Source organism: Oryx dammah, unplaced genomic scaffold, assembly GCF_014754425.2.
Source record: "Oryx dammah isolate SB20612 unplaced genomic scaffold, SCBI_Odam_1.1 HiC_scaffold_11, whole genome shotgun sequence".
NCBI classification, from domain to species: domain Eukaryota; kingdom Metazoa; phylum Chordata; class Mammalia; order Artiodactyla; family Bovidae; genus Oryx; species Oryx dammah.
The window spans coordinates 28,618,775-28,644,016 of NW_024070195.1; the positions used below are offsets into that span (position 1 = coordinate 28,618,775).

Here is a 25,242-nt window from a genome sequence, read left to right on the forward strand (position 1 = left end):
ATTAAGTTACAAATAGCCAAGTTCTGTTTATTTGTTAATAAGACCTACAATCTGAAACAGAAATGTAGGGAAATTTAATTTTTTAAAGTGTATCAAGTTTCTAATATTATCAGAAGAGAGTTTAAGAGTTTGGGCTTAAAACTGTCTATTGCTTATGAAATAACTGTGTTAAGCAGGGACTGAAGCTAAAGTTAGTGAGGTGATATGTCAGCTGCTTCTGTAATACTTCTGTTCAGAAAAGCTCCTTTTACCTAAGTACAGGAAATGGAATTTCATAGTTAAAATGCCCTAGTTTATACGTAGATTTTCAGACCTCCAGTCGATAGAGAATAAGTTAGATCATTCTGGGGGTTTGGCCCTGGTCCTGAAACTTTTCCTGCAGTAATTCTCCAGTGGATAAGTTTCAGTGGGTCCTCAGAGTCTCTTACCCTGGGCCCACTTATTTTTTCTACCCTACAACCTCTACTCAACCTCTGAGTCATGCTCTCCAGTTCTATTTATTTCTGCACATTGATCATTTTGCCAGAATCACTGCTTGCCAAAATCTCCGCCTGATGACTGTTGCTTTCTAGTCCCTTAACCCAAGCATCTGACTATCTCTAAGGGCTACTCCAGAGCCCAAAATCAGTATATTCATAAAAAATTTCAGGCCAACAAGGATACATGTATAATTACCTGAATCCAATCTTCATTCTAAAATGCTTACTATACCACTGATTCCCAAGTGTTAACCTTTATCTTTCTGTTTTGACCGTTTCTCCAAATTTGAACCTTAAGTATAGGTAGCCTCCTATTTTCCTGGTACCCTTGATCTCTGATGCGCTTTAAGTTGAATCCACACATTCTACTTATTCATAGACCCAAGCCAAAACTTAGGCTCAAAAATTTGTCCCTTTAGCTTAGTTGCCCTTAGTTGTCCCTTAGTCCCTAAAGCATATCCCTTTAGCTTAGTTGCCCTTAACATCAACCAAAGTTCTTTGGAGGAGCCCAACATGTTAAGGTAACAATAATCCCAGATGACACTGACTATCCCCTAAACAGTCTCAAGAGGTCATGATAAGCTTCTTTATAAGTTGTTTTCAGTTCTTGTACAGGATATAATAGCTAGCATTAAATCATCAACTGTATCAAATTCCTTGTGTCATTATAAAACAATGATTTTTCACTTATTTATGCCAGAAGATACTATATCTGTATATAAAATATCCAGGTTCTATGTATCTATTTTCAATAATATGGAGGATACTGTATGTCTTCAAAAGCTATCTATCAGAATTATAACCCTGTTGTATAATATGGCATGGCTTTCAAGTTTGGATTATAAAGCCCACTGAGCAAATTGCAGCGTTCTAAAAATAACAGTAGTAGTTAACTCTCAAGAGTTGGATGTCTCTTGTACTTCTATGAGTTTGAAAGCCATCTATATCTCCAACATGCTAGATTTCATTCTAAGTAAAAACAAATTGATTTTCAGAGAATTTGTGGATTTATTGGTGTCAGAGCTAATAAGAAAACTAAGGACAAATCATTAGTATTTTAACACCATGATCAGTTTGACTTTTATTATATCACATTTAATTATCAGATTGTGAGGGGGGGCTCTGAAATAGGCAATTATTTCAACTATACAAAATATAATTTATTTAATAAATATTTATTGAGCACCTATCATGTATCAGGTTTACTTAGATTAATATTAGTTTTATATCATGTCAAAAGAAAAAAGTACAAGATTTCAATCAATTTCAAATTCTGAAGCTCAAATCCTATGATAATTTATAAAAAAAATCCTAAAAATGGCAGGGTATTTGTTTTAAAATATTTATAATAACATAACAGTACTTGTAGAGAAAAATATTAAAGCTTAAAATCAGACTTAGTCAAAATCTGAAGCTAATTATAGCTATTTCACATTATCAAAACAATGATCATAAGGAATATGTAATAACAGAAATTCTGGGGGAAACAGGATACAAGTTTTGTATGTATTATGCATATTATGGATGAATCTGAATATTGAATTTATGCATCAGAAAAAAGACTTGAAAGACAAAAATCTGAATTATCAATTCCAGTTGTTTGACTGGTGTGAAATAATTTTTTTGGTATTTCTTAAACTTTTTATGACAGTTTTTTGAGGTACATGCTAGTATATATCTGCAAAATTATCATAAAAATTAAGATAATGAGCATTCACATCACCCCCCCCCAAATTTTCCCTTAGAAAAAGATGTAGAGATATAGTATAAGGGGTATAAATGCTAGCTTGTATATATCAACATACTATAGTTGAAAAGATTTTTATTCTATTTTTTCTTCAGTTAACTTGGAAAAAAATTGCTTTATTGGATTGTTGAGAATTAAGTAACAGAATAAGTTGTATATTTCATCTGTGTTATTGTGTATTTTAGGGTTTGAGGGTTTGTAACATTTTGGAGGCAGAAACGGAGGAAGGGGAAAAAATATACAAAAAAAATGCAGTAAAGGACAGATTGCTTATGTGTGTATGTTCCCTGAAAGAATTGATTTACAAATTCCTCTCATATAAACATGTTTGTAGGGGAAGTTTAACAGCAATGGCAAACTGTATTGTTTGTATTATTCTGCACAAATCATCTAACCTGCTCTTGGAAAGTCTTCTTTAAAATGAGAACCAAACAGTTAGCCGCTTCTGCTTCTCACTCAGCAGGATTGATTCAGAACTAAACTTGGCAGACTGGAAAAAGAAGGTATCAACCAAATTTAATAACTATATTTATTAATATGCTAGCATCAGCAACCTGTACCAGACAGAAATAAAATTCACTCCGATTTGCTCCACTCACAATGACAACCACTCTTGACAGAGTGAACAGACTTTACAGAATATCTCTAAATCATGTATGTAAATCATTTGCACCAACATCACATCCCCTTGCTATCAGTTCATTTCAGTTCAGTCGCTTAGTCGTATCTGACTCTTTGCAACCCCATGAACCGCAGCACTCCAGGCCTCCCTGTCCATCACCAACTCCCCCAGTCCACCCAAACCCATGTCCATTGAGTCGGTGATGCCATCCAACCATCTCATTCTCTGTCGTCCCCTTTTCCTCCTGCCTTCAATCTTCCCCAGCATTAGGGTCTGTTCCAATGAGTCAGCTCTTCGCGTCAGGTGGCCAAAGTATGCTATGCTGCTGCTGCTGCTAAGTCACTTCAGTCGTGTCCAACTCTGTGCAACCCCATAGATGGCAGTTCACCAGGCTCCCCCGTCCCTGGGATTCTCCAGCAATAGAAAATTCAAATCTAATCTTGCTGTATTTATATTAATTTCCTTGTTGCTACTGCAACAAATTCCTATAAGCTCAGAATCTTAAAACAGTACACATTTACTATTTATATAGTCTGGAGCTCAGGAGTCCAAATGGGTCTCATTGAGCTAAAATTCAGGGGAGAATTCATTTCCTTGCCTTTGCCTACTTTCAACAGCTTGCCCATATTCTTTGGCTCATAGTCCTTCCCTCTGTCTTCAAAGTCAGTCGTGGCTAACTGAGCCTTCCTCATCATCCATCACTGATGCTGCCTCTGTCTTTCACATATGCTTCCCAGGTGGCACTGGTGGTAAAGAACCCACCTGCTAATGCAGGAGGACATAAGAGACATGGCTTCAATCCCTGAGTCAGGAAGATCCCTGGAGGACAGCGTGGCAACTCACTCCAATATTGTTGTCTAGAGAATCCTATGGACAGAGGAGCCTGCTGCCTATAGTCCATAGGGTCACAGAGTTGGGCACAACTCAAGCAAATTAGCATTATCATGATTACACTGAATTCACATGGATAAGCCAGGACACTATCCCAACTCTAAAGTCAACTGATTAGCAATTTGAACTTTATCTGCTACCTTAATTCTCCTTTGTCACACAATGTAACATATTCAGAGACTCCAGGGATTAACACTAACTTCTGTTATTCTCCCAAGCATAGTTCTCTCTTCCTCTCTTGGTACCAATGACTAGCATATTAAAACCTTGTTCTGATCCTGCAGGTCTCTTTTGGCGAAAAAATTAAAAATGCAGATGCATGTAAAAGTGTTTCCCAAAAAGACTTATGACAAAACATTATCCCCAGAAGTCACAATAGTCTAAAGTTATGTTACTTTTCTTACAGGGATGACAATGAAATGCTTCTTGTTTCTGGCCGTTGCTGCTGGCTGCCTGCCTGTTTTGATTATAAAAGTATGTGAGGATTGTATATTTTATGATGACTTTTGAAAGGAGGATAAGAACTAACTCTGTGCTACAGCTTATTTTGTTGCAGGCACTATTGTGAGGAGGCTATGCCCAGTAGGCCAGCTAAAGTCCACAAGGTCACAAAGAGTCGGACACGACTAAAGCAGCTGAGCACACACAGGCACATGCCCAGTACTCACCTAGTTCTCACCATAGCTCTATTAGGCAAGTACTAGTCTTAATTTCATAATACAGAGAAAGAAACCAAACATAAGAGGTTAAGTCATGTGTCCAAGGTCAGATAACTTGGAAGTGGCAGAGTCTAAAGGTAAATCTAAGCAGTTTGACTTCACAAGCCCATGCTTACATCATTAAACTTCTCTGAATAATTCAAAAAGCTAAAAATGTAGGGTGGGAATTACTTCTTTACAACTGATCCATGCATTTTCCATGAAAAAATGGGAAAAATATTGTTTTTCAGTTTTTATCCAGAAAAGGTAAGTATTTCATCAATATCCCAACTGAGTTTTCTGATTTATGACCATAACAAGAATTTAACACATCCGAATTAAATATAAAATGAAAAGTGCCAGGACTTCCCTCAAAGTTCAGTGGTTTGGAGTCCATATTTCCACTGCATGGGGCTTTGGTTCTGCTCCTGGTCTAGAAATTAAGATCCCACAAGCCTCACTTCACAACCAAAACTAAAAAATGAAATATGCCAACAGCAAGGAGAGAAATGTGAGGAGCTGTTAGCAATGGAGTCAATATATGATGCTTGAATCTTGCTACTTATTAAAAACAAGAGTTTCAACATTCACAGAACAGAAATGAAACATTTAATGGTATATAAGAAGAAATAAATTCTGAGTATTTTACAAGTCACCCAATAATATGTACCTGTAAAAAAATCTCAATGATATAAGGAAAATATTACATTGCAATGTACTGAAAATATTTTTTATGATGAACTGGTTAATAGTTTTGGTATAGAACATGAGTGGTTTTTATATTTTCACATGCTAGATAGAAGTCAAAAGTGGAAAAAAGTGAAAGCCGCTTAATTCAATAAATGAAAGAAAATCCACATACATTAGATTACTGGGGTGCTGGTGTGGATCTTATCACTCACACTTCTTTTCCCATGAGAAACTAGATGGAGCTCTTGCCTGATGCCCAACAATCCTCTGGTAAGTTAAAAGTATTGCATTTTGAAGTGATCATCAGATATAGGCTGAAACCTTTATGGTAGAAAACTAAAAAGCCTCAGAAGAGAAGTTTAAGAGACTAAAGTTCAAGGGCCCAGGATATGAGATGGTTGAGTCATCCATGTGAATGCTGATGTCACTCCTGTTGACTGCAGAATTTGGTGTAGACAAGATGAATTGTTTCAGGAGACCCAATTTCTATCAATGAGAGGAATTCACAGGAAAATCACTACACAAAAGTAAATGTTTGGAGGTGGATAGCTAGAGCTAAATGACATGAAATTCACTGAAGCAGCATATTTTAAGAGGAGCAGGGAAGAGTTATCATATGGAACTTAAGAAAATTCTTGTGGGTTCCCAGTTCAGTTCAGTTCAGTTACTCAGTCGTGTCCAACTCTTTGTGACCCTATGCACTGCAGCCTGCCCAGCTTCTCCATCCATCACCAACTCCAGGAGCTTGCTCAAACTCATGCCCATCAAGTCAATGATGCCATCCGACCATCTCATCCTCTGTCATCCACTTCTTCTTCTGCCTTCAATCTTTCCCAGCATCAGGGTCTTTGTGAATGAGTCAGTTCTTCTCATCAGGTGCCCAAAATATTGGAGCTTCAGCTTCAGCTTCAGTCCTTCCAATTAAAAGGTTATTGCTGAGCTGTGAAAGACACAGGGAGTCTTGGCCTCCAGAGGAGAGGAATTCAATCCAGGGCCAGTGACAAGGCTTGATCACTCAGAGCTTTTGTGTAACCAAGTTTTATTAAAGTAAAAAAGAGATAGAGAAAGCTTCTGACATAGACATCAGAAGTGGGCAGAAAGAGTGCCCCCCTGCTAGTCTTTAGCAGGATGTTATATAGCTACTAGCAGGCTGCTAATTAGAGAAAGGAAATGTCTCAAAACTCAGAGTGGCACTAGGTTCCTCACCCACAACATGCATTTTGAGATAATATTGGCACAAGGTGAGTCACCCCAGGGCTATAAGACATGATTCTTGAAGAAAGGCAAGTTTCCAAGCAAATATTTGGTTTCATTAACATAGATTAGGAGAACAATTGTATGAGTAAAACATACTGGTTTGTCAAGTCGGTTCTGAGTCTTAGGTGGAACCAACTTGAAGACAGAGTCTAAGGTAAATACGTAGTTCATTAAAATAGCTTAAGAAAAACATTTCCATAAGAAAAATGCATTGGTTAGCTCAAGGTTTGAGAAAAGTTAAGTTTACGTGGAACCAGGTGTCGTCATGGGATCAGAAAATTTTAAGAGAAACCTCCTTTTACTTTTGTATAGAGAAGGGAAAAAAAAAAAATCTGACACTTGTAGTTTGTTTCCTCCTGCCCTTAAAGAGAGATTAAAAAAAAAAAAAAAAATCTGACACTTGCAGCCTATTTCCTCTGCTTGGTGACCCCTAGCCTTGGAGATCCAACCAGTCTATCCTAAATGAAATCAGTCCTGTGGCATCCGGTCCCATCACTTTATGGCAAATAGATGGGGAAGCAATGGAAACAGTGACAGACTTTACTTTGGGGGGCTCCAAAATCACTTCAGATGGTGACTGCAGCCATGAAATTAAAAGATGTTTGCTCCTTGGAAGAAAAGCTATGACCAACTTAAACAGCATATTAAAAAGCAGAGACATTACTTTGCCAACAAAGGTCCATCTAGTCAAAGTTATCCTTTTTCCAATAGTCATGTATGGATGTGAGATTTGGACTATAAAGAAAGCTGAGGGCCAAAGAATTGATGCTTTTGAACTGTGCTGTTGAAGAAGACTCTTGAGAATCCCTTGGACAGCAAAGAGATCCAACCAGTCCATCCTAAAGGAGACCAATCCTGAGTATTCATTGGAAGGATTGATACTGAAGCTGAAACTCCAACATGTTGGCCACCTGATGTGAAGAACTGACTCACTAGAAAAGACCCTGATGTTGGGAAAGATTGAAAAGGCGGGAGGAGAAGGAGACGACAAAGGATGAGATGGTTGGATGGCATCACCAATTCAATGGACATGAGTTTGAGTAAGCTCCAGGAGTTGGTAATGGACAGGGAAGCCTGGTGGGCTACAGTCCATGGGGTCGCAAAGAGTCGGACACGACTGAGCAACTGAACTGAACTGAACTGAACCTTCCTGCCTGTTACTCTCTCACAATCAATATTCAAGATTGATTTCCTTTAGGACTGACTAGTTTGATCTCCTTGCTGTCCAACAGACTCTTAAAGAGTTTTCTCCAACACCACAGTTCAAAAACATCAATTTTTCGGCCCTTAGCTTTCTTTATGGTCCACCTCTCACATCCATACATGACTATTGGAAAAACCATAGCTTTGATTAGGTGGACCTTTGTTGGCAAAATAATGTCTCTGCTTTTTAATATGCTGTCTAGCTTGGTCATGATTTTTCTTTCAAGGAGCAAACGTCTTTTAATTTCATAGCTGCAGTCATCATCTGCAGTGATTTTGGAGCCCAAGAAATAAAGCCTGTCACTGTTTCTATTGTTTCTTAATCTGTTTGCCATGAAGTGATGGGATCAGATCCCATGATCTTAGTTTTTTGAAAGGCAGCTTTTTCACTCTTCTCTTTCACCTTCATCACAAGACTCTTTAGTTCCTCCTTGATTTCTGCCATAAGAGTGGTGTCATCTACATATCTGAGGTTACTGATATTTTCCCCAGCAATCTTGATTCCAGCTTGTGGTTTATCCAGCCTGACATTTTGCATGATGTACTCTGCATATAAGTTAAATAAGCAGGGTGACAATATACAGCCTTGACATCCTCCTTTCCCAATTTGGAACTAGTTTGTTGTTCCATGTCTGGTTCTAATATTGTTTCTTGACCTGCATACAGGTTTCTCAGAAGGCAGGTAAGGTGGTCTGGTATTTCCATATCTTTAAGAGTTTTCCAGTTTGTTGTAATCCACATAGTCAAAGGCTTTAGGGTAGCCAATGAAGCAGAAGTAAATGCTTTTCTGGAATTCTCTTGCTTATTCTATCATCCAACGGGATATTGGCAGTTTGATCCCTCTAATCTAGTCCAGGATACTTGCAGTATGACAGAAACATAGCACCTTATGAGTGTGTTTTTGAAGAAATGACATCCACAGGGGACAGTTTCTAAAGGAGTGTAATGATTTTATAGTTTTGACTTCTCCCAATATCCTTAAACTTTTTAATAAAATATAAGACAAGAACTACTATATTTGAGCAAAGCATGGCTGAATCCTATCCATTCAGAAACTGTCGATAGTCCTGTGGTAGTTGATAAATATATAGATACCACTCAAATTATACCACATAAGTTTTTCACTTTAAAAAAAATAGCATAAAATACATGTGAATCACACACACACATAAAAGAAGATGTTCTTTAAACAAATTAATGCTAACCTAAAATATTAAAGCCATTGTTTTTCTTAGTAAGCTACAGGATAAAAGGTAAAAAAATGAAACATTTTAGTTTGTATTTGACTTGAATTCTATATTGTGTGTACATATGCTGATACAAATATCAATGTTTTCTCGTATGAATCAGACAAAGATGCACAATCTGGGTTGAAGATCCTGAAGGTTTTGTACTCGGTGATGAATATTTAGATTCTCCCAGACACATACCTTTAAACAATATTCAAGTGTGAGTGGTTTATTTGGGATGCAAAGAGAACACTTGCAGGAGGTAGGGTGCAGAATGCACCAAGAAAGGGAAGTCAGGCAGTAAAAGGTATAATAGTATCAAAACATTTTCCACTATGGTTCGTATTGCCCAATAAAAATGCCTCAGTATCGTCCAAAATACCAATTATAAATCTGAAAAAACAACCCTATCATAGTGCACTGTTCTGTAGACTTGTGTAATTTCAGATTGATATTCAAAAAGTCCTCAAAACTAATAGTGGAGCAATGGAAACTAGCTTACTGAGATGTCTTCGAGTGAAAAGTGCTGTAGAGCATGTTTATTCAACATAAACTGTAAATTTATTTCATGAAGTCTACAAGTAATACACTATGTGTTACAAATTCCACTTAAAAGAAGCGAGACTAATTAGTAATTTTCTGGTCACAGACAAAACCAGCCAAAGTTCCATATGATACACTCTTTACAGAAATGGATGCTGTCCAAGAAGAAATTGTTACTACACATAACATCCTCAGGAGAGGAGTATCTCCACCAGCCAGCAACATGCTGAAAATGGTAAGATTAATTAAACAGCAACCATGATGATGCCAATGACAGTAACAGTGTTTACTGAGATTTTATTAAGTTCTATTTGGTTTCCATATACTAAAAGTCTGGTCTTCACGAATAAACCTATAATGCAACAGAAGAAACAGAGGCTCAGAGGAAGTAAGTAGCTTTTCCAAACTCACAGAGTTAGTAAGTGACAGAGCCACATCCATCGCAGGATGTGTAATTTCATTCTTAATGGACCCTAGGACAGTGTTTCTCAAACTCTAGTATGCTTGAGTCAGCTGAAGAACTTGATGAAGCACTGGACCCTGGGCCCCACTCTCTGAGGTCTGATTCAGGAGGTCTGAGATGGACACCATTCCAAGCTCCCAGATAATGCTGATGCTGCCAGTCAGTATCATCGGTATGGCAGATGCTCCCGGTGCTTTACCAATGCATTTGGAGAGGCATTTCATAGCTGTCTTCATTGGGCAGTAGCCCAGAGACTAAGATGCTGTGTGAATCAAGATGCCCATGTTCTAACCTGGTGGTGCAGCTAGATGAGCAAACATGGGCAAATCTATTTCCTTGTTTCAAACACTAGTGGTAAAGAATTCTCCTGCCAATGCAGGAGACTTAAGAGACCTGAGTTCGATAGCTGGGTTGAAAAGATCCCCTGGAGTAGGAAATGACAACCCACTCCAATATTCTTGCCTGGAAAATACAATGGACAGAGAAGCCTGGTGGGCTACAGGCCAAAGGGTCACAAAGAGTCAGACAAGACTAAAGCAACTTAGCATATAAGAAAAGAAAAATTGTCTTTCCTCTGTAAACCTGCAGTGTGAGCAAACAAAGTGCTATCAAACAAACAAATGTAGGGACTGTTCAGGTGCATTAGGTGACTAGCCTCACCTATATTATATCCCAGAAGTATCACTCAGGTTTTGGGGATCCTAAACTTGGTTGTTTAGCCCCAGACTAGCCTAGAATAACAAGGCTTAGAAATAACACAGGCACTGGGAATTGAGCCTAGAGGACAGTTTTCTCAGGTAAATGACAAAAAAAGGAGGAAAAGAGTAAATGGAAAAATGATCTTGAAATATATCTCTTGGTCATCTTAGAATCCAAAATGATAAAAGCTAGCAGCTAGCATAGGCATTTTTGCATTCTGAGTATTGTAACTGACAGCATATTATACTTACTATAGTTTGAAAGGCATTCTTCTAGAATCTTATTGCATTCAGTTCAGTTCAGTCACTCAGTTGAGTCTGACTCTTTGCGACCCCATGAACCGCAGCACGCCAGGCTTCCCTGTCCATCACCAACTCCCGGAGTCCACCCAAACCCATGTCCATCGAGTCGGTGATGCCATCCAACCATCTCTTCCTCTGTTGTCCCCTCTCCTCCTGCCCTCAATCTTTCCCAGCATCAGGGTCTTTTCCAATGAGTCAGCTCTTCACATCAGGTGGCCAAAGTATAGGAGTTTCAGCTTCAGCATCAGTCCTTCCAATGAATATCCAGGACTGGTCTCCTTTAGGATGGACTGGTTGGATCTCCTTGCAATCCAAGGGACTCTCAAGAGTCTTCTCCAACACCACAGTTCACAAGCATCAATTCTTCGGCACTGAGCTTTCTTTATAGTCCAACTCTCACATCCATACATGACCACTGGAAAAACCATAGCCTTGACTAGACGGACCTTTGTTGACAAAGAAATGTCTCTGCTTTTTAATATGCTGTTTAGGTTGGTCATAACTTTACTTCCAAGGAGTAAGCGGTTTTTAATTTCATGGCTGCAACCAACGTCTGCAGTGATTTTGGAGCCCAGAAAAAATAAAGTCTGCCACTGTTTCCCCATCTATTTCCTATGAAGTGATGGGACTGGATGCCATGATCTTAGTTTTCTGAATGTTGAGCTTTAAACCAACATTTTCACTCTCCTCTTTCACTTTCATCAAGAGGCTCTTTAGTTCTTCTTAACTTTCGGCCATAAGGGTGGTGTCATCTGCATATCTGAGGTTATTGATATTTTTCCCGGCAATCTTGATTCCAGCTTGTGCTTGCTCCAGCCCAGCGTTTCTCATGATGTACTCTGCATATAAGTTAAATAAGCAGAGTGACAATATACAGCCTTGACATACTCCTTTTCCTGTTTGGAACCAGTCTGTTGTTTCATGTCCAGTTCTAACTGTTGCTTCCTGCCCTGCATATAGGTTTCTCAAGAGGCAAATCAGGTGGCCTGGTATTCATATCTCTTTCAGAATTTTCCCCAGTTTGTTGTGATCCACACAGTCAAAGGCTTTGGTACAGTCAATAAAGCAGAAATAGATATTTTTCTGGAACTCTCTTGCTTTTTTGATGATCCAGCGGATGTTGGCAATTTGATCTCTGGTTCCTCTGCCTTTTCTAAAACCAGCTTGAACATCTGGAATTTCACAGTTCATGTATTGCTGAAGCCTTATTGCATTATTTCATTTAATTCTCTCAGTCATCTTGTGATGTAAATGATACTATCATCTCTGTTTTACAGATGGTAAATCTGAACATCAGAGAAATTAGGTATCTCATCCAAAGTCTTAAGTACTGGATAAAAACAGATTCAAATACGAATGGCCAACTCCAGGGACCAGCTCTTAACACTTTACCTTCCTTAGGACAAACAGGGTTCTAAATCCTCAATTTCCAAATGAGCAAATAAATGTGGCTAGGAGGTAGTGAAGAAGTTATAGAGTGAACAGAAAATATAGTCTCTGATTTCGGAGACTTTATTATTGTGTATTCAAGGTAAATACAGAGGAAATATTAGAACATAGTATTAAATATATGTGCTTCCCTCGTAGCTCAGCTGGTAAAAAATCTGCCTGCAATGCAGGAGATCCCAGTTCAACTCCTGGGTCAAGAAGATCCCCTGGAAAACGGATAGGCTACCCATCCCAATATTCTTGGGCTTCCCGGATGGCTCAGACAGTAAAGAATCTGCTTGTAATGAGGGAGACCTGGGTTCAGTCCATGGGTTGGGAAGATCCCCTGGTGGAGGGCGTGGCAACCCACTCCAGTATTCTTGCCTGGGGAATCCTCATGGACAGAGGTACCTGGCAGGCTACAGTCCATGGGGTTTCAAGGAGTCTGACACAACTGAGTGACTAAGCACAACACAGCATTGAATATATCAGTTCAGTTCAGTTCAGTCGCTCAGTCATGTCCGACTCTTCGCGACCCCATGAATCGCAGCACACCAGGCCTCCCTGCCCATCACCAACTCCGGAGTTCACTCAGACTCACGTCTATCGAGTCAGTGATGCCATGCAGCCATCTCATCCTCTATAAAGTTAATATATTTAAGTGTTAAGATGTAAAGGTATGAGAGATCAATAATATGATAAATTAAGTGTACCAGTAAAACTGAGTAACATTTTAAAAGACAATATGGGAGCTGAGTTTTTCCGTAAATAATGCATAGGGCATGGAGAGAAAGGAACTGATAGAATTATAGTAGAGCTGAAAAGCCAATCACAAATGCCAGGTAAAGATTTTCCAGAAAAGAAAAACAAAAGCTTCTGCACATAAAGTTGGACTTTTATTTAAACAGAACCATTTACTAAAGCCAGAACTTGTAATTTTGCTGCAATAACCATACATACTTACTTTTGATTTAACTTATGATGTATAATAAAAACATTTGTATCTTACCAACATTACTCAGAGGCAATATTCCAAACAGCTTCCTCAAAGAAGTCTAAACCACATACTATTTGTAATTAAGGTTTCAGGTACTTCACACAAGAAGATAAACAGACTCTGAGATGGAGATTATAATGCATGTTTATTGGGGAACAATTTCCAGATTTACAGAGATCTGTGGATGTGGATAAAGAAGCAGCAGAGAGTGTACAAAGAAGCTGGGTTATGCGTATAGGCACAACAGAAGCCTCCACTAATCCCATGGGAGACTGGACAACTAGGACGGCTCAGTAGACCTCGTCCTGAGCTGGAGAGAGATTGAGTGGCATTTATAGTTACTGTAGCTATGTGCTTGTGCTGTTAGATATGTGCTGCCCTAGGGAAGTAAGTATGCTCATGAATAAGGACAACATGTGTTAAAAAGGACAGCAGAGCTTTCTGTGGGCAAGACTCTCAGCTCAAGAGGAAATAAGTGCTTCAGTTCTGAAAGTGATCTGGGTATGGGCGGTACATCTTAGCATGCACAACGAAACAGTCAGCCATGAATTAGCCAGATAAGTTCCAGTTCGAAACACTTGGTAACCTGGTCAGAATAGGCAAGGTTTTATATTTGTGAGTTCAATGATGTTATTCCCACTGCCAGGAGATATTATGCCCTGATGAGATGTTTTATGTCATCTCTACTTTTTTAATTAGACGTATCCATCATTGAAACATATCTTACATCTTTTTTTTTTTCCTTTTCTTTCCTCAAGGGCTAGGTTTTTTTTTCTTTTTTTCTTTCCTTTTTTTAACGGGAGTATAGTTACAATGCTGTGTTAGTTTCTGCTGTACCACAAAGTGAATCAGTGATACATATATGTCCTCTTTTTGGGGTTTCCTTCCCATTTAGGTCACCACAGAGTATTGGGTAGAATTCCTTGTTTTACAGTCAGTTCTCATTAGTCATCTATTTTACTTATACATAGTAGTATGTGTATCTATCTATATATGGATATAGACATATCCATGTCTGTCCCAATCTCCCAAATCATTCCACTCCCCTTTCCCCCCTTGGTATCCATATGTTTGTTTTCTATGTCTGGGTCTCTATTTCTGCTCTGCAAATAAGTTCATGTATACCATTTTTCTGGATTCCAGGTACATGCATTAATATATGATATTGGTTTTTCTCTTTTGACTTACTTCACTCTGGAAATACATCTTTTCTTGCATGAAACAAGCAAACCCCACAAAACCACATTTTTACTGTGACCCTAAGCTAATAAGTTACTTAATTAACCTCACAATTTAATCAATTCATCAACCTGGGGGGTAATTCTATAAAACTAACACAGATGGCAGCCTATGCATATGAGATAAACTTCTTCAACAGCAGGGAAAATATTGAAAATCTAAGTTAGGGCATCATTGAAAAATTATTTTCAAGAGTAGCTGGATGATTTATATAAAAGCCCATAGTAAACAAGAAATGCTGCAACTTTTTTTCAGTAATAATGTCTTTTGTGCAGATTTGGGGACAATCTTTTAAGTGGATGTACATAACGTGAGAATGAAAAAGTGTCCGGGAGAACATTTGTCATACTCCCATAACAAGGGATGTAGACTTTCTACTTTTCATCTTCTTTGGAGAAAAACCCAACAAAATGCTTCAACTTAGCACAATCGACACACAACAAGAGTTAGGAGCACACCCTCCAGAGCCAGAAGAACTTGGATTCCAATTGTCTTTCTGCCACTTATAGATGGTATTATCCTGAAAAGTTAAGCAGCATCTCTGTGTCTCAGTTTCCTGATTTGCAGATGGGGATAGTAAGAGTGATTCCCTTGTAGAACTGCTATGAGTAAAGATGAGAGAATACACATAAAGAATTGGTGACAGATACTTGCATGTATGTTAGTTATGATTTGCTATTATTATTCATAATTTAGATGGAGTTATGTGACACTATACTCTTTTCTAATCACAGCAATACTTATTTATTGAGCATGTAGCATGTAGATTTATTATATCATAGTTGTATTGCATGAATTGTCCAAATTAAAAACTTAAAATTTTTGAACAAACTATTGTGTATGAATTATGGGGCATATTTTACAGATGAAGAAACTGTGATTCAAAGAGATTTAATAATGTGTCAAAGGTAAAACTATTAATAAATAATGGGATGGATTTATAACTTGTCTGTTTTAATGGAAGCATTTACTTAAATGCTAATATTTCAGAACAAGAAGCTACATCTGAATATTATTATCAAGTTTTGATCTTGTAAGTCCAAGGGTTAAAACAATGGACTGAAAGATTTGTCTTCCTCTCCCAACCAAAATATTTAAGAGAGGTGCTTTCAACCAAAATATTTAAGAGAATTCAATTGTTAGCCTACACAATTGAGAATATTGCTAGCTTTGGATTTTTAGAAAGAATGAACTAGAATCTTATTATAGAAATGTTATTAAGGCCATGTGTTTGTATTTCACTTGTAGAATTGGAGTGAAGAAGCTGCACAAAATGCCAGAATGTTGTCAAAGGATTGTGAATTGGTACAAAGCAATGCACTCAAGAGGCGAATTACAAGTAGGTATACAACACACCTTTTTGCTCAAAAGTCCTCAGGAATTGTTCAGTAACTTGGTAAGGGTAAGTCACGTCATCTAGCATGTATTTACACTTACCCCATAAATGGCAGTGAATTGTGACTCATAGCACTGTTTCATTACTGCTAATTTTTATATTTGGATACTCAAATTTTCAAATTCCTGATTCTGATCACCAAAAGAAAAGAGTCAAAGCTCTCAATATCATAGGATATTTGAATACAATAATAACAGATGAAAAGCTGTATAACTAGAAGGCTTCCACTCCATGTAGTTATTTTGTGCATGCATGCTAAAAGTCACTTCAGTTGTGTTGGACTCTGTGTGACCCTATGGACTATAGCTCACTGGGTCCTCGGTCCATGGGATTCTCCAGGCAAGAATACTGGAGTGGGTTCCTCTCCATGCCCTCCTCCAGGCGATTTTCCCAACCCAGGGATGTAACCCGCATCTCTTACATCTCCTACACTGACAGGCAGATTCTTTACCACTAGCGCCACCTGGGAAGCCCATAGTTATTTCAGCTACTCACAGTATTACCATGGGACTATATTTAACTTTGGAACAAGCTATCTTTGAGAAGTGAGTCATATTCAACTCTATGGAGCTGCCCATAAAACAAGTTTAGATGCTCAAAAATAAACCCATCTCATGGCATATATATTAGGTAGATCACTGCTAGTTTCCTGAAAAGCCATTAGTGTCTCCTACAGAAGCAGACATTAATAACACTTTGTATTTAAAGATTTTGGGGCACCTTTACTCAATGCTGTTAAGCTGTGAATTGGCAATATGAGTCTTCCCTGCCCCAGAGGAAGGCAGTTTATTACCAAACGTCATGTTTGATTGAGAGCCCACATCACAGTGAATGGATGGCCAAATGAGCAAATGTTTATTCCAAGGTCTTTGCATGATGAATGCTTCGTGTAGTTCCTTTCGAGGCATGGAATTGGTTACAACTCATAGACTCTTCTGATTGGTTTCGTCTTTCACCATCAGCTTGGACACAGCAGAAACTGAAATGCTGGTTGATCTGATTTCCAAGCTTGCAGATCATTTCCTACTGTCAGTCTTCAGCAAGCTTGAGCACCACACGGTTATTCATCAGTGAGAAAGAAAATTGCTAGCCAAATACAGCTGAGTTGGCCTCCTCTTATCAAACATTGCTTGGATGACCAGTGAAACATTTCTAAAATAGTCAGGAAAGTAACCTTGTAAAATGTTTCCAAGCTTCATAAAGTATAACCTAGTCCTTCTTCCTCCTCTTAGATACTTTTTGTGGAGAAAATTTGCATCTGACATCTTATCCTATCTCATGGTCACACGTGATCAGGATCTGGTACAGTGAGTCTAAATATTTCCAGTATGGGGAATGGACGTTGACAGATGATGACGTGACCACTGACCATTACACTCAGGTAAACTGTGTGCTGGCCAATATACCTACTGATTAAGTGACTTCAAGGGTGTGTGGAAAATGGGCAAATAAGAACCATGGGAAATCACTCTACCCATTTTTTGCAAATTTACAGTCTTCAAAGATACTTCTTAACTTTTAGTGGGAAACAATACTTGGAAACCATTATCTGGGATCTGGGTATGTTCAAGGACTTCTTTAGTTTAGAAAAAACTAAAGAAGGGGTTGGAGAAGGAGGCTGAACCATGATAGCTTCAAGAGCTGAAGGAGATGAACACAGAGGGAAGGGCCTTATCATTGGAGCCATATTAGCTATTATAAATGTTACCTTGTATTTTGAATGTAGTAGAAGTCATTAAACAGAAGAATGATTTAACCTGATTTACATTTTTAGAATACCACTGGGCTTCAGTGTAGATAATAAATTAATTCTACAAAAATGACTTTGAATATCTAAATCAGGTGATTTATTTTCCAGCAAGATGTAAATTAACAAAACTCATCCAGAATGGATAGATTTAAATACTTAATATGCAAGAAATACAAATGATAAAACAGCATTATCCCCCAAGCAGAAGACTCAGCTGTGACACAAAATCTGTAATAAAATCTACTCACAATAAAACCTACTTAAGATTAATGTTAAAGGCTTACAGAGATATCACATTTAAGAAACATAGACTTAATCGCTTATTCTAAAGCAAAGCAAACATTTCTAAATAGAGACTAGCAAGTAGAATTTTTCTTCCTTATTATTATTATTTACCTGGCCACGTGGCATGTGGGATCTTAATTCTCAACAAGGGATCAAACCCACACCCCGAGCAGTGGAAGTGCAGTCTTAACCACTGCACCACCAGGGACATCCCAATAGCATTCTTATTTTAAGATCAATATTATTGGACACAAGTGGTATGTGCCAGGAATCCTAGAATAGTGTAGCATTAGATCATTTATTTATAATTTATGCTATCAGAGGATAAAAATAAAATTATTACCCAGAGAGCTGAAAATATGACAATGTGAGACAACAATTCCTACTTTCCTTTTCTTTTAGGTAAAAGTAGACTAGACCCACTATTTCCATCAAAAGAATATGAGCTCCATTACTCTGAAGCAGTAATTTAATATTTCTTCTTCCAAACACTTGAAAGATTTTTTATTCAATCCCCACCATATACCTATGATGTAGAAGCTAGTATTATTATATTTCATTTTACAAATAATAAAATGAGATTTCGAGACATAAAACAAGCTGGTAAATACCATCCCACCAGGAAGTGGCAGAGATGGATTTTGAACCTGACTCATTTTTTTCTCAAGGGCCAACTCACTGTTCACCATGCCACTTTTTTGATGATTAAGCAAGGTTGCTGCCATGCTCTAATTTTTATGCAATCATCAAACAGTCTTCATCATGTTACTATATTTTCCATACAGATTTGATAAGAAGAAGTCAGGGTCAGTGATGGCACCCAAGTATGCGTATGTATGCACGATATCTAGACACATGGGAATCTTTCTGTTTCTATGACCCCCTAACAAGCCATGCTCAAAGCATCCTAAAAGCATGTGTGTTTATTTTCAATCATGGATAACAATATTCATATTGGAATCATGTAGCAAAATACCAAAGTATTAATGTAATAATCTTATCTTTACAGGTTGTTTGGGCCACTTCTTATCTTATAGGCTGTGGCATGTCATCATGTCATAAAGGAATTCACTATCTCTACATTTGTCACTATTGTCATGAGTATGTATTATACAGCTTCAGTTTCACAGAACTTTTAGAAATTCATTTCCCTTACATCATCTAGTTTCTCAAAAATCATTTGTTTTAAATTATTTTAACTGACTTTCAAGAGTGAGTAAAATTTTATTTGCATTTTTCAAAAAGGAATTTTTTTAGACCACTTTTTCCTTTGTTCTTTTTTAAGGGGAAATGATCCTGACAAGAAGAATGTACCTTATCATAAGGGGAGTCCATGTGGAGACTGTCCAAATAACTGTGAAGATAAACTATGTAGTAAGTTTTACATCTCAGTGTGCTTAATATTGATCGTTGATCTAAGAGCAATGGGTCATTAAAATCAAGTGTTTAATAATATTACAAATTCTATAATATTACTTTTTCTTCAGTCATCCCAAAGGAATAATTAACATTATCTGATTTCCCTTCCCCCACTCCCAAGGTGACCCAGAAGACCAATGATTAAATCTATTGGATTGGAAATTAGAACATCCAGGTCTAAAGTCAACTTTCCACCCTAAAACTTAAAGTTCTCACCCTATATGGGCATCTTGGATAAGATGTTAATATTTTTTTTCTGCTCTTTATATAAAGAGTTTTCTTGGCTGTTAATGCAGCCCTGAAGTTAGACATCTTGCTTTCAGATTACCAGGGTTCTCAGATTGCTCTTTGACCATAACCCCTCTACCTGCCTGTCCACGTATCAGAGCAGGTGGTAATTTTTTACTGGGTGATCCTTATACTTTTAAGTTTCCACAGACACATTGGAAGACATGATCATACTGTCTATTTACTGTACATCTTTTTATTTCTTAAGTAAATCTTACCTAAAATGTAGTATTAACTAAATGGGTTCCAATTCCATGTTCATTTCCTTAGGTAACAAAAAGTGTCTTTTTCTGAAGTTTTCTTCAGGCATAATATACTAGTCCATGGGGATATGTTTATAACTTAATTTTCAGTAAGTTTATGGAGAAATAATAAACCTCCCCCCCCACCAAAAAATATCCTTTATCTGCAGATTTGGAAGACTAAAAGGTTTATTTTCCTTCACCTGACCACTCCGTTCCATTTGCTTTTAAAGCAAGGAAAAATGCAGTTTCTTTTCCTTTATCAATCTCTCTGTCATTCTTCTCCTTCTTTTCCTTCTGCTTCTTCCTGTCACTTTCAGTAACTCATTTCTGAAAATAAATGTAGCTGGAGAAAGATAAAATATCTACTAATTATCTTTGCTACAGGGTAATGGGGTAGGGTTTTTTTTTTTTAATCCAAGAGACAAAAGCAATGTCTAGAATGGAATGAAAAATGCCATAGAAGTAAAATGAGAGTAGAAAGAAAAAAAGTATTACTTAATAGTATTGACTCTATGACAGAATATACATCTCTTAAGCCTTTTACTCACCTACAAATGCATAAGAAGATGAGAGATGAGTTTTTGAGTCAATATAGTTTAACCTTGCTTTTTCCTTTCAGCAAACCCCTGCATCTACTACGATGAATACAATAACTGTAATAAACAAACTCAACATCTTGGCTGCAACCACCTGTCAGTTCAACGACTCTGCAAAGCTAGTTGTACATGTCAAACTGAGATAAAATAGCCTTTTTTATTTGCAACTGTAATGTGCTGTTGGATCATCTTTGACCTTCCTTTGCTCCAGCAACTTCTGATGCATTTCAATTGGTTTTAATTACACATGAGATACTAATTTTCACTAATCATATATAAGTGTTAGTCACTCAGTTGTGTCCGACTCTCTGCAATCCCATGGATCATATATGGACATCAGTATATTTACAACAATGCCCTTCACTCCTGTGCTGATACATTGTGAAGCAACATTGTTTTAAACTTTCTTAAAACTGGAGTGAAATATGATTGATGAAATGTGATAAAACTATGAAATATGAAATGAAATATGATTTAAATATGAAAGAGTTCAACACCTGCCTCATATTTAAATCATGTGATGTCTAGTTCTCAGGTTGACATGATTCAATGGATTGGATAACTGATTCAGTAAACTGCTAAAAAAGGGTCTTTCCCTGTTTAACTTCTTCTCCTGCTTTTCCAGGTCTCCAACTTCCCTGGTATTTGTCTTCCCTGCACAATTAACACATACTAATAACTCACCTCTTCTTAACTTCACTTCTACCTTAAATCAACCATTAAAATAATCCACAAAGCAAAGAGTCCAGTCTCATTACTTGAAAGGTAAATGTTGGTTAATGGGAAGTGGTTTGAAGGTCTCACTGTTTCATTCCCATATCTATACACATTTGTAAAGCAGGGCAAGAAAACTGTGTGAGTGCTTAATTTAACAAAATAAATATTCAGCATTGATTACATGCAAGGGGTAATCCATACATAGAGGATATTCTTTCCCTTATTTCCAACTGAACTGGAATATTAAAGAAACCTAGTGAAGTGCATGGCTACACAGAGAACACAATATGTGGTATTTTGTTTCGTTTCAGGTATTTTTTTGGTAAATGTGCTCTTTCTTTCTGAAAGCTTATATAAAAGAAAATTCTCTAGGTTTTTATCATTTCCCATGCCAAGTAAAAGAAAGAAGCAGTAGAAATGGTTTTACTTCAAGGCTGAAAATTTTTTGTGTTACCCCAAACGAGCTTCATACTGAGAAATATCTCCAAGTAGGTGTGACACAAACATATAGTGTGCTGAATTGAAACAAATACACTGCCAGATATTTCTCCAGCAATGATGAGTCTATTCAGAATCAGCAGAGAATTGCAATTTGGAGTGGGCAGCTACAGGGAGCCGCATGCAAGTCCCCACTTGGCAAGGAAGGCAGATGCCTTTACAGGGAGGAAAGGAACTAGGGAGGACTATAGTAAACAGAGTTCATGGCTCTTTATTGGAGTCTTTGAAAGAAGGAAGAGGGAGCTTTCTTTTTCTTGATGGGCTCTGCTACCGCTGCAGGGCATGAAAGCTCCTCTTGTCACGTCTCCGTTGAGATTTCTGTTTATGAATCTTTCACAAGCGCAACTTTTTGACTACTTCCCAACATCACTCCAATGACCCCAGCTTATCAGGAGTGTTGGTTGACACAGCAGCACTCTTTTCTGTAGACTTGAAATTTCACGGTATACCCAAGGTCTATGTCAGGAGGAGTGTCAAGACTGGACTCAGGAACTCAAATACATTGTTCTATTAAAAACAAATGTATGTGAAGATAGCCCATACTCTGTTTATGGAATGTGTATCACTTTAAATATACTTGCTTTCACTTAAAAAAAGAAAACAAGCAGATTGTGTGTGCGTGCGCACATATGCTCATGGATGTCCAGAAACCCTGAAAAGCAAAGGTAGTAAAGAGCATCCTTGATGGCAAAAACCTAGTTAGGTTGTTGGGTTTGTAGTGCAGAGCAAATGGGCACAAAAATGGATTCAGGTCACAAGGAAACTGAAAGTCTTGGCTTAATGCAACAGGCAAATGTAACAGATCGTGATTCTCAATTTAAAAGCCTTTATAATAAAAACTCATTTCTATGCAGATGTATACGGAGGCATGTGTTTAAAATGCTCCAAGATATGCAGATAGACAAGTGCTTATTTTGGAGGTCATTGTTTTAAGCATTTGGCAGCCTGTTCATAACAGCAAGATTTCTTGATGGCATTAGTATTCTCTTTGCCAGAAAATCTTATACCCTGTTTGGATATTTTCTGTCAATTCAACTCATTCATGCACATATCAGTTCAGTTCAGTCGCTCAGTCGTATCCGACTCTTTGCGACCCCATGAATCGCAGCACGCTAGGCCTCCCTGTTCATCACCATCTCCCGGAGTTCACTCAGACTCACGTCCATCGAGTCGGTGATGCCATCTAGCCATCTCATCCTTGGTCGTCCCCTTCTCCTCCTGCCCCCAATCCCTCCCAGCATCAGAGTCTTTTCCAATGAGTCAACTCTTCTCATAAGGTGGCCAAAGTACTGGAGTTTCAGCTTTAGCATCATTCCTTCCAAAGAAATCCCAGGGATGATCTCCTTCAGAATGGACTGGTTGGATATATAGTTTGATAGAAATATGTTTTTTCTAAAGTACACATACTAGGAAAAAAAGAAATATATCTTGTGGTGTGTAATAATTAAAAGCTGTAGAACCATGTTTTATTCTCTGCACCAGGCTGTATTTATCCCAGTTTAGAAAGTTCATTCACATAAAGACTAATTCCAGGAAATGACCACAAGATGGCAGCATATACACATGATCACTAAACATTCGAAGCCAAGGAAAAACAACTGTTATGCTATTTTTAAATTATTCTTTAAAAAGTAGCTCAATGGTTTTCGTAAAAAGACTATGATGAAAACAAAATAAAACAACCTCCACACTTTGTGGGCAATAGGTCACTCTTTTAAGCGGATGTACCAAAAAAAGATAACTCTAATAGTGTTAGATTATTCATCCCACACCTATTGATAAAGAGGTTCTTCCTTTCATCTTATTTGTAGATGAGCTGTTGCTGACATAGACCTGATAACATATCTGCATCTCAGTTTCCTCATTTGCAAATGGGGATAATAATAGCACCTCCCTTGTAGAGCTGCTGTGAGGATAAAGTATGGGAAAATACATACAGAATTCCTAATAGATCCTGACATGTTGTGTTAGCTATTAGCTTTTATTATTTTTATCATTCACAATTTTTGTCCAAGCTGGATTTAGAAAAGGCAGAGGACCCAGAGATCAAACTGCCAACATGTTGGATCATCGAAAAAGCAAGAGTTCCAGAAAAATATCTAATTTACTTTATTGATTACACCAAAGCCTTTGACTGTGTGGATCACAGCAAACTGTGGAAAATCCTTCAGGAGGTGGGAATACCAGACCACCTGACCTGCCTCTTGAGAAACCTGTATGCAGGTCAAGAAGCAACAGTTAGAACTAGACATGGAACAACAGACTAGTTCCAAATCCAGAAAGGAGTTCATCAGAGCTGTATATTGTCATCCTGCTTATTTAACTTATATGCAGAGTACATCATACAAAACGCTGGACTGGATGAAGCACAAGCTGGAATCAAGATTGCCAGGAAAAATATCAATAACCTCAGATACACAGATGACACCACCCTTGTGGCAGAAAGTGAAGAAGAACTAAAGAGCCTCTTGATGGAAGTGAAAGGAGAGTGAAAAAGTTGGCTTAAAACTCAACATTCAGAAAACAAAGATCAAGGCATCTGGTCCCATCACTTCATGGCAAATCGATGGGGAAACAGTGGAAAAAGTGGCTGACTTTATTTTTTTGGCCTCCAAAATCACTGCAAATGGTGACTGCAGCCATGAAATTAAAAGACGCTTACTCCTTGGAAGAAAAGCTATGACCAACCTAGATAGCATATTAAAAAAGCAAAGACATTTCTTTGCCAACAAAAGTTCGTCTAGTCAAAGCTATGGTTTTTCCAGTAGTCAGGTATGGATGTGAGAGTTGGACCATAAAGAAAGCTGAGAGCCAATGAATTGATGTTTTTGAACTGTGGTGTTGGAGAAGACTCTTGAGAGTCCCTTGGACTGCAAAATCAAACCAGTCAATCCTAAAGGAAATCAGTCCTGAAAGACTGATTGGAAAGACTGATGCTAAAGCTGAAGCTCCAATATTTCGGCCACCTGATGCAAAGAACTGACTCATTGGAAAAGACCCTGACACTGGGCAACATTGAAGGCAGGAGGAGAAGGGGACGACAGAGGATGAGATGGCTGGATGGCATCACTGACTCGATGGACATGAGTTTGAGTGAACTCCGGGAGTTGGTGATGGACAGGGAGGCCTGGCGTGCTGTAGTCCATGTGGTCGCAAAGAGTCGGACATGACTGAGTGACTGAACTGAACTTAACTGGGGTCTCTCATGGACATGAAGAGAATACACGGCCATTACTAAGATGAAGTGGTTTCTTTCTTTTCTGTTTGCTGAGTATTTATATCACAAACGAGTGTTGAAAATGTGGTTATCAGCTCTTCTACAACTAGCTCTATAAAAAGAAAAACCACATTGAGACAGGTAAGAGGGGAAGAGACAGAATCTACTTAGGAACCCCACTCCCACGGGCAGGAGCGGACATCACAAGGGTAGAGGTCCTCCCTGAGGAGGAAGGGTATGCACCCCACATTAGGCACCCCTGCAGTGGGAAAGTGAGCCCCCATAACACAGTCTTTGAAAGCCAACAGGCTTATGTCCAGAAGGGCCTGAGGGCTATAGACAAC

At 38.0% G+C, this 25,242-nt stretch overlaps 1 protein-coding gene across 1 annotated transcript; it reads left to right on the forward strand.

The window, feature by feature from the left end:
• Positions 1-4,147: 4,147 nt before the first annotated feature.
• CRISP1 (cysteine rich secretory protein 1) lies at positions 4,148-20,617 on the forward strand. Its single transcript, XM_040249484.1, has 7 exons — positions 4,148-4,213; positions 9,466-9,594; positions 15,736-15,826; positions 17,116-17,264; positions 18,928-19,019; positions 19,204-19,292; positions 20,490-20,617. The coding sequence occupies exons 1-7, from the start codon at positions 4,148-4,150 to the stop codon at positions 20,615-20,617; spliced, it is 744 nt and encodes a 247-aa protein (XP_040105418.1).
• The last annotated feature ends 4,625 nt before the right edge of the window (positions 20,618-25,242 follow it).